The sequence below is a fragment of the Canis lupus genome, chromosome 5 (assembly GCF_048164855.1).
Source record: "Canis lupus baileyi chromosome 5, mCanLup2.hap1, whole genome shotgun sequence".
NCBI classification, from domain to species: Eukaryota; Metazoa; Chordata; class Mammalia; order Carnivora; family Canidae; genus Canis; species Canis lupus.
In genome coordinates this window covers 78,446,751-78,463,315 of record NC_132842.1, presented here as the reverse complement: position 1 = coordinate 78,463,315, position 16,565 = coordinate 78,446,751, and the positions used below count along the sequence as shown (strand labels likewise).

The 16,565-nt window shown below is 53.3% G+C and overlaps 1 protein-coding gene across 2 annotated transcripts in view; it reads right to left on the bottom strand.

The window, feature by feature from the left end:
• Positions 1–16,565, bottom strand: part of ECE1 (endothelin converting enzyme 1) — a 115,203-nt gene that overhangs the window by 40,739 nt on the left and 57,899 nt on the right. For both annotated transcript variants that reach the window (XM_072827953.1, XM_072827952.1), the window contains 2 exons: positions 11,404–11,545; positions 5,853–6,065 (listed from right to left, as the gene is read on the bottom strand). In XM_072827953.1, the coding sequence (XP_072684054.1) occupies positions 5,853–6,065; positions 11,404–11,545 (355 nt within the window). The remainder of the gene's footprint in view (positions 1–5,852; positions 6,066–11,403; positions 11,546–16,565) is intronic.

Here is a 16,565-nt window from a genome sequence, read left to right as displayed (position 1 = left end):
CCTCAGTCACTTCCCCAAAGTCCCAAAGAGGAAAGACAGCATACTATCTAATCGGCCCCCTTCTTCCTCTGGGAGTTTTCATTGGAACACCCTCTTGCACACCACTCCCTGGGAGGAAATGAAATCCCCAGCAGCTGGAGGGGCTGCGGGGATGGGGGTTCCTGGGAATCCTGTGCTCCCTGTGCTGCGGCAGCACATCTGGCCAAGAGCATGGAGGACTCCACCTCAGGGCAAGACTAGCACTCATTTTAGAGAACACCATAGACTGGGTTCAGGCAGTCACAGGCCCTAGGAGCCCCATCCTGTGAGGGTAAGTGGGAGAGCTGATACACAAGGCATCTTTTTCTGTAGAACAAAAATAATGATAAGGACCATCACCACAACGGGTGCCTACTGCAGGCCCAGCCCTGGCTGAGCTCTTCTCGTTGCCACACCAACAGCCCGAGGTGATACTATCACCCCATTTCACAGGGAAAGAAAATGAGGCCCGGTGAGAAGAGGAACTTATCTAGGGAGGCAAAGCCACGTGCTGGAATTTGAACCCCAGCATTCTTAGACCTCCTCGAGAAAACGAACTGCTTCCTCTGTGTGTGGGTGTGGCTCTGTGCGCATCTTGTCCTTACAGTTTCCACCAGGGAGTGCTACTAGGGCTATCGTGCCCAAATTATAGGCAAGAGGTTGAGTGACACGCATCCAAGGTCACACTCGTGAGCAGCTGAGGCTAGGACAGGGGCCTGAACGTTCTCTGTGCTCCTTTCCTTTCTGGCAGGTTGGCTCAGAAAATGAGAGGTCCAGCCACCCCAGAGAAGCCCTGGATGCCCACTCCCTTTCCCCCAACGTGAAAGATGGGCACATTAGTGCAAACACGGCACCAAATGGGAAGCAGGTCAGACACAGATCCTGTCCAAAGGGTTTCCCATGTGCACGGGGAGTTGAAATGAAGCTAGACAGCAACTACTGGAAAAACAAATCAAAATAAAAGTACGAGCGAGTCACAGGGCGACATGATTAATTGCCAAGTCACTGACATGGACAAATGTAATGTTGATGGAATGATTCAGTCTCCATTTCTCAGGCAGACTGGCGCTGGGGTAAAAGGAAAGGAGACCACGAATTCCTTATGGAATCCGTGATGTTCAAATGGTTATAAAAACCAGGCACTAATTTTGCATGCATTAATCTTTTTTTTAAATTTGTTTTTATTTTATTTATGATAGTAACAGAGAGAGAGAGAGAGAGAGAGAGGCAGAGACACAGGCAGAGGGAGAAGCAGGCTCCATGCACCGGGAGCCTGACGTGGGATTCGATCCCGGGTCTCCAGGATCGCGCCCTGGGCCAAAGGCAGGCGCCAAACCGCTGCGCCACCCAGGGATCCCGCATTAATCTTGTAATAGAAAACACAGTATATATGACAGGCACATAAACATAATAGTAGCTCAAGCCCAGGGCAGCCCTTTGGTAACCCCAGAGGGCATCGTGGAGGAAGCAGGTTTGAGAAAAGAAAGTCCACCCCACAGGACTGGAAGAGGTGAGGCAGGTAGTGTAGAGGGCAGAACAGTCTGTGCTAAGGGCAAGAGCTGGAAAGCCTGAGGGAAGGCCCAGCCTAGGGGTGAGAGATCCAGGGGATCCTTGCCCTGAATGAAGTGAGGCCACGCTCTTGTCTCCCCAAAGTCCATGAGGACAGCCCAAGCTGGCAACCCCGGTGGGTGGCAGAGTGTCTACTGGGTGACATATCTCTCTGTCTCACACAGCTGAGGCCATGCCTCCCAGCCAGTGGGCTGCAAGGATGTGTCCAGTGGCACCGCAGAGTTCAATCCACCAGCTTCTGATCCACCCGGATTTCCTCTGAGGGGACCCTGTGAATTCACTGTTCAGAGAAAGGACTGGCTCGTCCAAGGTCACGCGGCCAGTGGATGGTAACAGCTGTTCCACCTGCCCAGCTGACACGGTCCTCATCAGCACTCGGAACATTCCTTCTCCTTCCGGAGAAGCCCACCCCAGGCCAGCCTGGACAGCCTGGCAGCCCCCTGCACACTACAACCCTACGAGCTCCAGCTCCCTCCCAAGACCTGCTGGCTGACCCCTTGTCTTGGCGAAGCCGAGACCGGCCTGGCCTTGAGCCCAGGAATGCACTGGCCTGTGTTCCTGCATTTTTTTATCACCCACTCACCTGCCTCCTGCCCCTTCAAGGGTTTCCAGGTGTCAAAGTCCCAGGTATCAAGGCCCACAGGTGAGGGGCCATTTCCAGACTAGTTCCCAGAAGCGAGTGTGGCATGGAGGGGACTCCAGGATATGCCTTCTGGGGAAGCTCCTGGTCAGTATGACCTGGGGCTGACCTCACCTACTATGTTCATCAGGCCCCAGCCAGATCCCATCTAGACCGGAGAGCTTCATCAAGCAGCTACTGGGGAAGGAGGTTGGTGAATCGTGCTTCTGGGCCACCCTTCTGGGCCTCTGCATGGTGAATGTGACTCAGGGGAGTCGGTAGAAAAAGAGGGCAGGTTTGAGGTTCCACAGCTTTGGGGCTAAATTTAGCTAAATCCCATCACTGCCTAGATATTTGTGAACCTCATCTATACAATGGGGATATACATCCATGGCTTAAATAAAATAATACAAGAGCCTAGTATGGTCGTGGATATGCCCTGCACCTCCTTCCCTGGTTACTAGGTCCACATCAACACCTCTATGAGAAGTAAGATTAGCAATACGTAGGTTTTCTTCGACCACCCCACTAAGCCTGAGGTCATCCACATCAATGCTCTTAATTCCCACCTTACAGACGAAGAGCCGAGTAGTCTGGGTAGCCTCTCTGGGGTCACACAGCTTATCAGGGAGAGGTCTGGGCCTCTGGGCTCACTCAGTACAACGAGAAGGGTGGCTCTGCTTTGCTGAGCACTTACTAGGTGCCAGGCTCTGTGCTAAGCCTGCTGACCTAGCACATACAAATCAGCACTCGTGGCAACCTTGCATTAGATGGTATTATTAGGCCCCATTTTATAGATAATGAAATTAAGCTGGAGAGGAGCCAGGTCACTTGTCCAAGGCTACATGAATGATAAGCTAGCATGTCAGGGCTGCCTGACTTCAATACCCTGCAGTCTGGCCTCCTGATCCCACAAGACCCTGGTTCCAGGGGCAAGGGCTTGAACGCATGGTTCTGGCTGTTCTGTGCCCAGCTCAGGACAGCTCCCCACCTTCACCCTGACTCTCAGGGATGGGATGGATGGAAGGCCAGAGCTCAGGACTGGAGCCCACTCCTCCTGGGCCCTGCCAGCTGGAGGGAGGGCCACGGGATGGACTCAGTCCTGGCAAAGACCCAAGGTCCTTCTGATAAGGACTGGCAGGAGCAGGACCTGCAGGCATCACACACAAGGCCCAGGCCTGGGCCTAACTGGAGAGTTTGAGGGCCTGTCTGTGTGCTAACTGCTCCCCAGGGCTGGGGCCCCTCTCCATTCAGGACTGGTAGTATACCCTCAACAAAGTCACTTAACTTCTCTGAGCCTGTTTCCTTATCTACAACATGGGACCAATGGTTCCTAAGTCCCCGGGAGGTTGTGAGGATGAAGAAGGCAGCGGATATAAAGAGCCTGGTACACAGCATGGCAAGTAGCAGACACTCAACAAACATCAGTTTCTTCCCCTCTTTCCTTCAGATCCCCAAAGGTCCATGCTGCCAGCAGGATGGGAGGGGAGCCATACTTGCCCCTTCTGTCTGAAGGAGGTGGTTGAGACAGAGGAAAGGACACAGGGCCCGAAGTCAAGTAGGTCTCAGCTGTGCCACCTGCTAGCCTGCCTTGAGGATGGCTTTGGACCTCAATTTTCTTATCTCTCAAATGGGATGAATGATACCTTCCTTTCGCCTACCCTACAGGATCAAATAGGATGACATCTACAAAAAGAGCTCTGTAAACTGTGAAGTGCTGTGCAAAGGTCAAGGGGGAATAATAGCCATAACACTTGTGTACATAGCAGCCAGCAGCGCACACCTGGCATGAGGTCACACAGCTTGTCAACACACCTTAAATACCTTTTTTCCCATTTTATTTTCATCACCTGAAGGAGGCCCGGTTCCCATTCTACTGATGAGAGAAGACATCCTGAGGGGTCATGTCATTGACCCGAGACCACTCAGGAAGTGGCAAAGGCAGGGTTTGAACCCAGGTCCGGGTGACCGAAGGAGAGGCTCTAGCCCACCTTGTTATCCTACTTGGACTACCCTCCTGCTTTAGTTGTTGGTCCCTTAGGTGATAGAGGAGGGACATCCCTGAGTTCTAGTCTGGCTGCCACAGATATATCTGCCTGTTAAGCTTCTTGTTCTGAAATGGAAGGCTGTGTCCCCTTTCAAAGGCACCTGGATAGCATAATGCAAGCAGGGGCTCTGCTGTTCTAGACTTACAGAGTTCCTTCAGCCTCCGTGTACCATGGGGCTCTGATCCTCAGGGAGACAAGCCCACGGACGGGCTGCTGGGAGCTTCAGAGGAGGCTACTGGGGGCTGCTGGGGGTTGCTAGCGGGGGGGCAGTGTTGTGACTTCTGTGAAACACGACCCCAATGGGCAGGTGTTAGTTCAACAAACATTAAGTGGGGGTAACCCTGCAAATAAGACAGACATGGGGCTCTAATCTAAGGATGAAACCACCAACACCAAGGTCAAATAGAGGTGCCGAAGGCCTAACCAGGTGCAAAGAGGAGAACTTTAGTTCGATGGCTTATGATGCAAGTCTAATCACTGTGAGGCCACGAGGCCAAGTGATGTTCCTGCCTGTAATGGACAACTCTCACATAAACTGTTGTGTTAACTTCATCCACTCTCAACCTTAAAATCTGATCAAGTGTGCTCAGCCTTGATTCCCTTGGCTCACAACTTTCTTTTTTTAAAAGATTTTATTTATTTATTTGACAGAGGGGGAGAGAGAGAGAGAGAGTGCCCAGAAGCAGGGGGAGCAGCAGAGGGAGAGGGAAAAGCAGACTCCCCGCTGAGCAGGGAGCCCAATGTTGGGCTTGATCTCAGGATCCTGGGATCCTAGGATCATCACCTGAATGGAAGGCAAATGCTTAACCAACTGAGCCACTCAGGTGCCCGGGCTCACAGCTTTCAAAGCTCATCGCCAAAGCCAGTCAAAACAAAGCCACAGCTTGAAGCCACAAAAGGACCACAGCTACCAGCCACACGTACCATGAGAACCCTTTACACATGTGCTCTATAGATCTCAAAACTCTGAGGTTTGGGTATTACTAGTCCCATTAAAAAAAATGTTTAATTGACATATATTTGATGCACCACATTATATTAGCTTCAAGCGTACAACACCGTGATTCGACAGATCTATACACTGTGCTATGCTCACCACAAGTGTGCCTACCGCCTGTCACCACCCAACACTATTACAACACCACTAACTATACTCCCTGTGCTGTTCCTTCCTCCCCGTGTATTAGTCTCATTTTTTAAAAAGATTTTATTTATTTATTCATAGACACAGGGAGAGAGGCAGAGACACAGGCAGAGGGAGAGGGAGAAGCAGGCTCCATGCAGGGAGCTGGATGTGGGACTCGATCCCGGGTCTCCAGGATCACATCCCAGGCTGCAGGCGGCACCAAACGGCTGCGTCACTGGGGCTGCCCTAGTCTCATTTTTATAGATAAAGAAACTGAGGCTCAGATACAAGTGACTTACTCAGGGCCACACAACAGCTGACAGAGCAGCCATTCTAACTGGGCTTCACTTACTCCAAAGCCTCTGGTCTGCCCATTGCATCAAGCTCTTCCTTTAACCAGGCCTGGCCAGGTAAGTCCAGCTGGCCGCTCTCCTCTGCAGCCCATTTGCTGGTCTCCCTGCTGGGTACTTACCAAGGAGGTGCTTGATGATGGCCTGGTTGTGCTCCCAGAGGTTGCTGAAAGTCCCCCAGCGTGAGTGGCCATCAGGTACGGGGTTGGCTTTGATCCAGCCTCCACAGGCATAGGTGAAGAAGTCCTGGCAGGGGTCCACCGTGGGGTCCATGGAACTCAAGATGGAGCTGGTCACTGAGATGCAGGCTTCACTTAGGCACACTGGGGGGGTTCCTGGCAGGGGTCAAGGACAAAAGGCCAGTGATGGGCAGGGAGAAGAAGGCCGTGGGAATACAGCGCAGGTGGCCTGGGGTGCCATGCCCCTACCCCAGCCCTGACCACACAGAACTGGATGGTTGCGAGACTTCTACGGAGAAATGATTTCAGTAGATTTACAATTTCTTGGCTTGTAAAATAAGACTCTGTTTAGCTGCCTAAAATGCTTTCTGTGGCTTGAAAAGCACCAAGAACCAAGGTGTTTCTCTGAACATTAATATTCACAAATATTCATTGATTTTTTTTAATTCCCTGATGCTCAACAAATTGATTCATTTGTTCATGTGTTCATTCATTCAACAAAATAATTACTATCTTCTAGGTTCTTCACTGAGTGCTGATTGTGTGTGTGTGTATGTGGGGGGGGTGAGGAATATAAAAGTCATAATCCTTTCCTTCAAGAGCTAATAATTTCACTGGGGATACAGATATTTTATTTTAAAAAGGTTAAAAAAGAGGAGGAGAAATGGTGGTCATTCTACAAACATAAACTGAGTATATTTAATCCACGACAAATGGGTGATGCAGACAATTTGGTGCCAGGACTTAGGGCGAAGGACAGCCTATTAGGTACAGAAGAGATTGAAAAATCATTTCTGCTGAGAATAAGGCAGGAGAGTTATCTCACTGACTCTGAAAGAAATGAAGACGAAACAAACCAAAGTGGCCATTTTGCTCAAGGCTGTTTTTATATACGAGGAAACTGAGGCACAGAGAAACTAAGTAGCTTGTTCAATGGCCAGTGGGGTAGGAGCCCCATCCTTCCTCCACTCTGTCTCCCATGGCCTGGAGGGGTGTTATCCCAGTGATGCCAGGTGGGTCCAGGGCAGCCCCACCGGTCAGGCGCCTCCCTAAGGAGGGATGGTAGTCAGTGCAGGTGGACAGTGGGGAGGGCTGCCACATACTACGAGTGTCCCCCACGAATCTGCTTCCTCTGAGCCAGTTCTCATAGGATCTAGGGCAGAGCGGGGGAGGGCTCCTCAAACACCACTGACAAGAGGGGCCAACCTCTGCCTCAGTGTTGGTCAGTGGGCTCCAGCAAAGAAACCAAACTGGGCGGCCTTGGCAGTGGCCCAGCCCAAGGTGGCAGGAGATCCAGCCTTTGTGACTAAGGATGCAGGCCCAGCTGGATCCTCAGCTGACACAGGCTATGCTGGCTACTAGATATACATTTGTGATCTCATTCAGGCCTCACTGCAGACATCAGAGACAGGTGTGATGCCCTAGTTAAAGGTGGGGAGACTGAGGCTCTGTGTGCATGAACGGGGCTCGGCCACATGGCTGCGAGGGAAGCTGAGCCAGCTCTGGCCTGCTACGGCAACTCCAAGGCCGGGTTCCCTCTATTTATTCTCACTGAGTCTTTGCTGGACACATCAGGGGCGGGTGTGGCCCTTCTGGCAAGTTCAGCATCCCTACTGCACAGAGAGGAGTGTGGCAGGGCAGGGGCCAGAGGCTCTTAGACCCGGGTTCAAATCCCAGCTTTCTTTCTTTTTTTTTTTTTTATGATAGTCAGAGAGAGAGAGAGAGAGAGAGAGGCAGAGACACAGGCAGAGGGAGAAGCAGGCTCCATGCACCGGGAGCCCGACGTGGGATTCGATCCCGGGTCTCCAGGATCGCGCCCTGGGCCAAAGGCAGGCGCCAAACCGCTGCGCCACCCAGGGATCCCCAAATCCCAGCTTTCTGATTCTGGCTGTGGGCCTTGGGCAGCTGACCTCAAGCCTGGGCTTCTCAATCTAGAGGCGAGGAAGCATGGTGGGCCTAATTTCACAGTGATGATGGATGCCCTCGTGGCTGGGCCTGACGTCCCCAGGCCAACCTTCAGAAAGCAGGAAAGGATGCATGGTTAACACAGCACAGCGGGGCTGGGGTGGCCTGTGGGCTTTTTAACATCTGATGACAGGCACAAAGTCTGGCACGCTGATGAAAGGCTCAGAGGAGCCATGTGGCGCCAAAAAATCAAGGTAACTTTATTCTGAGGGGATCGCTTGTTTGGAGCGGACTTTACAACAATCACAAATACTGAGCTGGCAGGCATGAAAGAGAGAAAAGCACTAGCAGGGATATGGTGCCCCTGAAGCTCTCTAGAGGAGACCGTCTCAAGCCGAGCTGCACGGCCCACTCCTCACCTGTGGAATGTACTGGAATCTATGGCGGCAGGTGTGTGTGTGTGTGTGTGGCTTGGGTGGGGGGAGAGAATTTCTGTGCCCTTTAAAAAAGTCTATTCACTATTATGATAGAACTTCATATTTGGGAAGGGAAAAGAATACCTATTGTTTTTACACAACATACTGCAGGAAATTGGGCTTGACGAAACCTTGGCTGCTGGGAATGCCCCAAAGAAAGACTGCAAGAGGGTGATCCTCAGGGAACAAGACATGTCAGTGTCGGTGTGCCGGTGTGTGTGCATGTGTGTGAGAGGGGGATAGAGGGAGGGATTATGGTTGATAGATTTTTGAGGTTATCAAAAGGGGACTTGGGTTTATTTATTTATTTTAAGGATTTTTATTTATTTATTCATAGAGATACAGAGAGAGAGAGAGAGGCAGAGGGCGAAGCAGGCTCCATGCAGGGAGCCCGACGCGGGACGCGGGACTCGATCCCGGGCTGCCAGGATCACACCCCAGGCTGCAGGCGGCGCTAAACCGCTGCGCCACAGGGGCTGCCCAGGGACTTGGGTTTAAAAACAGAACAAGAAGCCAGTTTCCAGGAGTTCTGCTGAGGGCCTGATGGAGGCCTACTAAGTGGTTCTCTTAGAGGTCTGCCCAGCTCCCCTCTGTGGGCCTCATCTGTACATGCCATAAGCACATTTCTGTGTCCTGCCTCACTGAGCCGTAGGATGGGGCCCATCCGGTCCTGTCACCAGGGGTCTGAGGCTGGCTCTCTGTCTGGCTTAGACACAAAGCCTCCACTTCGCTAGGCAAGGCCCGGAGGTGGTGCTTCAATAATAACTGGTTGTTTAACTGCTTAGTGGTTTGTAGATCCTTTACCAGCTATTCCCACCCAGCAAGGGCTTAACAAGTATTTGATCAATTAATTGTTTCCAGGCCCTCCTCATCTAACATCAAGGTCAGTGGTTTCAAAACTCAGCCCAGGCTCAGACTCCTTGGGGAAACCTCCCCAGACCCTCGTTGCTCGCTGGGCTCCGTGCTAGCTGCCTGGATGTGTGCTCTATGAGGACAGACCGGGCTGTGTCATGGCTGGCTCCCTGTCTCCCTCCAGGCTGGAACGGGAGCTCGAGGGCAGGACCAGCACCTTACTTGCATTTCCATTTCCTCTGCCCAGCACTGTCCTTGGCACCTAGCAGCTGTCCAATATGTGTTTGCAGAACAAATGAGAGAGTGAATGAAATGAGCCTCGTCCAGCACTTGGTCACCACCTGCAGAGGTAGAAAGTATTTCTTCCTTTAAGGATGTGCATGGCCAGCCAAGAGGAAGGAACAGCCCCAGATCTAGTTCAGACACTTGTCTGGACAGTACTGGGCCTCAACACTGAGTAAGACACTTAAGAATATTTTCTGAGATAATCTGTGTTTTACTGCCGCTGTTTGTAAAGGACCTGCAAGTTTCTGGAGAGGGGGTGCAGTGGGAAAGCAGATAAATACATGTTTAAGGGCCGAGACATGACTTTGAGACGGGTCTTTCAGAATCATCGGAGAATGTGCTTTGACCAGCCTGATGTTTGCTCAGGTGTGGCCAATGGCAGCACTGCTGGCAGTCATGAGGTAACTGGCAATTTCTGGGGTGGCCACTGCTTTCCCAGGCCTAGGCAGCCAATGAAGACACATGGTTGGCTCAGGGCTCAGCAGATCCCTGGCTCAGAGTCACCCAGCGGGGAACGGTCCTTTCATCCCAGTCTAGGCTGAGGAAACCCCTCTTGCACCCCAGAGGGGGCTGAGATAGAGGCCGAAGCAAGACTGCTCCCTGTCGGCCCACCTGTGGGCCCGAGCACTAGGATCCAGCCCTCGGGAGCTCCCTTCTAGTTTGTGGGATCTCCTGTGGCAGTATCAGGGCAACACTGGCTGCTGGGCTGCCTGACACGGGGGATGTAAGGATGACTGAGGTGAGGCCCTGCCCTCTCTCCAGGCCCTCAAACTCCTTCCCCCTCCTGGTCTAGCATGACTACCTGCAGGCCCGCAACTTTACAATGGGGAAGGCTCAGTGCAGCCTGGGGTGAATGTTCCCAGATCCTGGAATAATCTCTCTGATGGGATGAGTGGCCAGGTGACCAGGTCAGTGGGGTTGGACCCTGAGCAAAGGCCCCAGGGCTGCTCCACCAGATGGGCCACCTGCCATTGGAAAGCTAGATGTTGGGGCACAAGAATGTGAGAGATCTTGGAATTGGCTGGACTCCCCATCCTTGTTTAGCTTGGCTCTGCCCTTCCCAGTTCCACAAGTGCCTACTGAACATCAACTCTACACGAGGTACTCGGCTGCATACTCTAGCCAGACACAGAGAGCCAGCCTCAGACCCCCGGCGGCAGGACCAGATGGGTCCCATCTTACTGCTCAACGAGGCAGGACACAGAAATGTGGTTACAACGCATACAGATGCGGCCCACAGCGGCCAGCTCTTCTAGGGATCCTAACACACACCGGGGTACACCACAACTACAAAGGCAGGTGGGGCCTGCCAGCCTGCGTTGAAATCCAGTTGCCCCTTCCCTTGTGCACCAGCCGCGTAACCTTGAGCAAGTCACCTAGTCTCCCGGCCTCAGCTTCCTCAGATGTAAAATGGGGCCCAAAGTAACCACACTTCATAGGGTTGCTGTGAGGAGGAAATGAGATTATGTTTGTAAAGAAGAGGTGTAGTATTTGGTCCATGGAAAGTATGAAGTAAACAGAAGCTACGATTGATGGCAGACAGTGCCAGACTGTGTGTCTCATCAGCTCACGTCCTAACAACAACAGCACCCAGAGCTAATTAAAGAAGTCCTGGTAGGCACCAGATATGTGACAGACATTGTCTCTAATCCTCAGAGCCAGCCCCAAAGGGGGCACCATCTTCCCCATTCACAGTAGAGAAGACACAGGCTCTGGGAGATTAAGTGACTTGTCCAAGATCACACAGACAATACATTGCTGGGCCAGTGTTTGTTTGGACTCATGTCCAAACCCTCTACACCACCCACGCTCTCCTCCTATGGCTCTGTCCATCTCAGCACCGGGCCATCTGGACCTCGCTCTCTCCTTGGCCCGGGAGGCCAGTCCCAGCTTGATCAGGGAAGCCCCCTGGCACAGGTGGACAGAGCCGAGGGCAGGGGTGAGTCAAGCCCGCGAAGAAACCCAGAGGCACCTACTTGTCCGGTATTGAACGCCCAGCGCCGCCAAGCAGGCCACCAGTCCTGCCGCCAGAAGTGCCACCAGCACCACCAGCCGCTTCTCCACCGGGGTCCGCGCAGCCCAGCACCTCTGGCCACTCCGGGGGCTGCGGAAGTTCACCTGCAGGGAAGGAGGCAGGAGGGGCGGGGATGACGTGAACCCAGGGCCCCCCTTCCCCAGGAGCAAGGGGCTCCGAGGCAGGCCCAGGCCCCGGGGAGCCATCAGGGCCGCCCTCCTGCCTCAGGGGTGGTCCGGTTCCCACAGATCGGTCCTAATCCAGGAAAGGAACCGCCACCCTGCTCAGCAGCTCGGATTAGCTCCTAAACACCAGACTCAAGCAGCTCAACCCAGCCGGACTTGTGTTTTTTGTGTTACCCGATATGGGTAGAAGGAAAAAAAAAGGAACAGCTTTTCCCTGTTTCTCCAGTAAGGAGTTCAAAAAAGAACAGGATGTTTGGGCTTGCAGGCATCCAGTGAGCGTCCAGCTGGGCTCTTCTCGGAGCCCCCACACCGGCGGGCCGGGATGACACAGCCACAGCTCACGCTTCCCAGGCGTGCGGACATCCTTTGCTCATTACCCCTGCCAGTCCTGAGAGGGCTGTGTTACTGGTTCTCTCTACAGATAAGGAAACGAGTTCACGGGTGAGGCCCCTGCCCCTTGTCACACAGCTAAATGGGAGAGCTGAGGTTTGAACCCAAGTCTGTCGATCCTGGAGCCCAGCAGGGGATCAGAGACTTGGGTCTGGGAGATGCCAGGGGAGATGCAGTGGAGCGAGCCCTCCATTCAGGCAGGTCCTCAAAGGGAGGAAAAATGTCCCCAGCCTACCAGTCTAGCTAAACAGGAAGGGAGGCACAATGAGAGGAAGTGGAGGGCGTGGCAGGGCCCTCCAGGCCGAGGAGGGACACACTGGCCAACGGCACTCAGAGCCCTCAGCCCAGGCCTCCACACCCGAGGCCAGCTCCGGGCTCGCCTCCATCGCAAGAGGTGCTTCCTGCAAAAGCTGGGGCCGCAGGGCAGGAGGGGTCCCCTGAAGGTGGGGCTCGGCTCAGTGACATCGCAGTCATGTCAAGGTCATGTTGGGAATGCTGAGAGGAAGGCTGACTCCCTGGTTTCAGCTGCTCACAGCCCAGCAGTCAGGGAAGGCTTCCTGGAGCTGGGGAGGCCTGCGCTGGGTCTCGAGGCGTAAGCAGGAGCTGGCCAGGTGAACGGGGAAGGGGAGGGGAGGGGAGGTGAGGTGAGGCTAGATCCTAAGGGACCCCGTGGGGGTGTGGGCATGCAGGCGGGGTGACCCGGGGGGTCGGGCACGGGGAGCCACCAGGGGAGATGAGGAAGCTCAGCCTCTGACCAGCAAGTGCCCCCCACCCAAAGCCGAGGGGTGGCTGTCCCCGGGAGCCAGGTCACAGCCCTAAGGGAGCCTCACGCTGGCACTTGGGGATCTGAGGTCGGTCCCTTTAGGGAAGGGCACCCTGCGGCCTCGTGGTCCTCACCACGTACTTACTTTCTGGGCCGGAAATGACTGGGAACTGCCGCACCAGAGAAAGGGGAACATGAGAACGTTTTGTGGAAAAAAAAAATCATGTTCTAAAACCAACAAAAGGAACTTGGGGCCTAGTCATATTTCCGAGGAGGGCCAGGGGGCTCCGATACCTGGACAGCTGTGTCAGGTAGAAGAAAGGTTGCCACTGACCCAAACCCCTTTCCGAAGAACAGTTTAAAAAATGTGAGAAATAGGAAAAACAAACAAACAAACAAAAAGTGAGCAACGAAGCTTCTACCCATGCTACTGTTGGGAAGTTAAAACTCTGGGCTGGGAGGTGGGGTGCAGAGTCCACCTGGGGCGGCGCGAGCATGTTCCCAGCACCGGAAGGTTTCTAAAGCGCTTCTTCCTCAGCATCCATCTCTCCCACAATTCCCCTTGGGAATTGCTATTCAGAGGCGTCCCAGAGGATGTGAGACAGGTACTGACTACATTCTTCCTGCCACCCTGCCCCTGGCCTGTCTCCCCGGCTGCCTCCTCCCGAGGGCCCTCATGTCCCCGTATCATGACCCAGCGCCGGGGGAGAGGGGGTGACAGGCAAAGAGGCAGGGAGAGGGACCTTGGTTTACGGGGTACCCTCCACCTGGTGTTGGCTCTCAGAAGCCAGGGAGCACAGCTGTCAGGCCTGGGAAGGCAGGCACACCTCACCTTTTGCATCTGCCGAGGGAGCACCACCCGGGTACAGGGAATCAGGTGAAAGGGAGGGAAAGGGGAGCGGAAGGGAGAAGATGAAAGGAACAGAGGGCAGGAAGAGGAGGCATAAAGGTAGCTAACACTCGAGTGCTTTCTATGTGCGTGGTGCTGCGTTAACTCCATCTTGTTGCTGGATGATGGTACTCTGTCTTCACGAGGTCCTGCAGAGCAGGTCCCAGTATCAGCTCCAGAAGAAACACAGGAAGTGGGGGAGGAGGGAGAACAGTGAGAAAACCCATGTCTCTCCAGAACCCGCAGCCTCGGCCCAAAGGCTGTGTTGCCCCGGAGGAGCAGAAAGTCAAGTTGAGCCTCATTGTTTAGCGTCAAGCAAACAGATGGTGTTCACTGCAAAAGGGAATCAGAATTAAGTCCGAATTAAATTAGAAATTCAGTTCCTGGAAGAAATGGCAAACAGAATTTGAAAAAAGGGTTTTTAACCTTTGTAATGTTCTTTGCTCAGCTCGTAGGGACTGGCTGAGGGCCTGCTGGTATTTTGACAAGCCTCCTCTGTGAGGGCACAGGAATCCAGAGGCATCCCCCTGTGGCCGGAGAAGCCCCCCAGAGCCTCTCTGGTAGAAGCCAACCAATTTCTGGTGCAGTGGACAGGCCCAGGCCGCCAGGCATTTCTCTCTGAGCCCCGCGGTCCCTGCCCTGCCTCCTTCAGAGCATCCAGCAAGATGAGGTCACAGCAAGGGCAGGACACAAGTGACTTCTCACTTTCCTTTTGGAAACGAGGGCATGTTGATCACCAGAGACTGGTCTACAGCGGCTCCGAGGGTGGGAGGATTAGTGGCAGGCAGCCCACTCTGCCTGTCTCAGGAGAGGTAACTGGGAGTGGCCATCAGCCAAGAAGCAGAGCTCACACTTGGGAGATGGAGCTGAGAATTACTGTAAATGCTCAGCTCACGGGTGGGCTTAATATCCCATTTATTGTCATGTGAGGCAGAGAAAGAACGAGACCAAAGGGAAAGGATGCCCTCAAAAGAGGGAGGTGGAGAGGGAACAGAGGAGGCAAGACATAGAGCCAAAGAAAGAGAGAGAAACAGACACAGAGACAGAGAAACAGTTGAGCTGTCCAGCCTGGGGGTTCCCAGGGCTTCCAGAGCCAAGGGAACAAAGCCCTAACGAGGGATAAATATTCGGTTACAGAAGTGAGTGCTTGGCTCACCTAGGCTTACAGCAAGAACGAGTTCTGCAGGCAAGGACGGGACATGGGACACAGCTGCCTGAGGCCCAGGAGATAAGCCTGGTGGGGAGTGGGGCAAAGCTTGGTTTTCAGAGGAAGCAGGGGGCTGGGAGGAGAGGCAGAGGTTCTGGTTGAGCCACTGCCAGGTCCCCCAGCGACCTGGGCTGTGTAGAGAGGCAAACAGGAGTCAGTCTGGCCAAGGGTTTGGCAGGGAGCCCACCTCCTGCAGCCCAAGAGCCTGGCCACCCCATGAGGGCTGGCAGGGAGACCAGGCTGCTGCTTCAAGTCAGCCTCTCAGAGCAGATAGACCATGACAGCTCAGCCTAGTGCAGGACCCTGCCATCATGAAAGGGTTAGGTTGGGGGCACTTTTTCCAGGAAAAAAAAAAAAAAGATTATTTATTTGTTTATTTGAGAGGGAGAGTGTGAGAAAGAGAGACAGATCACAAACTGGTGGGGACGGGTAGAAGGAGAAGCAGATACCCCGCTGAGCTGGGAACGTGATGTGGGACTCAATCCCGGCACCCTGGCATCATGACTTGAGCCGAAGGCAGATGCTTAACTGTCTGAGCCAACCAGGTGCCCCCAGTAAAGATTTTACACAGTGGACTCCCAGCTGAGCAATACTATAATGTCTTGTCCTCACCACCTCTTCCCTGAGGCCTACCTGTCCCCTGGCCCCCAAGCCTGCCTCTCTTCCAATGACCAACAACAGCCATTAAATAGTACCTGCTGTGGGAGAGGAACTCCTTCCATCCACACAGGAACCAGTCTAGAAGTACTTTAGAAGAAGTACTTTCCAGCTCTCTTTGTTTCCCAGGAGGAACACCCAGCTGCCCATGGCATGGGAAAAAGGAGGTCAAAGATCAGCCTTGACTTTATCAAGCCCCCGTATGTGTCTCGCTGGGCCACTTCTGGACCTCAGTCTCTTATCTTTAAAATGAGGAAGCTAGATAAGGACCCAGGTCTGACCATCTCAGATTCTAGAAAAATTCAAAAGCCAGGAGTATAAGGCTCAAACAGGTGGAGTAGCCCAAACAGCCTCCTGGTGAGCACAGAGGTCTTCTTAAAGTACTAAGTGGTCACGTCCCTGAAATCACTCTTGAAGGACACCCCTGTGTGTGGCAGAGGGGGAGGGGATGAGAAAAAAACACCACTAAGATGAAATATCCCAGCTTTCCCTTCTCTTGAAGAAGCTCATTTTTACAAGCAACAGGATGAGTCTCAAAGGCTTTGGTAGCAGTCATGGCCGCCTGCTCCCCAGCTTGGGCTGCAGGTATCACCTTAGCTGATTCCCTCTGAGCCACTGAAATGGTGTGTGCTGGGGGATGTAGTGGGGGGTGGGGGGGTGCAGGCAGCTGGTGTGAGCAGAGCAGAGGCTCCGGAGCGTAAAGCGGTTATATTTAGGGCATTGCTGAGACCTCCCGCCTGGTGAGTCACAGTAATAATCCCAACAGCAACGAAATCCATTTTCTGTGCACCATGCACAATGTTTTCACTTACACGGCCTCATTTCAATCTTGGCAACAATTGTTGATTAGTAATATTATCCCCATTTAACAACAACAAAAAAAGCTGTTTACGTGATCTGCTTTCAGGTTTCACAGCCCATCAGAGGCCAGGCTGAGGCCTTGGGGTTATCTGGCTTTAAATCTGGCGGTCGGTCTGTTGTGACTAATTTTAGTGGATCACAATTAACTTGGGCCTAAATATGAGAAAAAGGA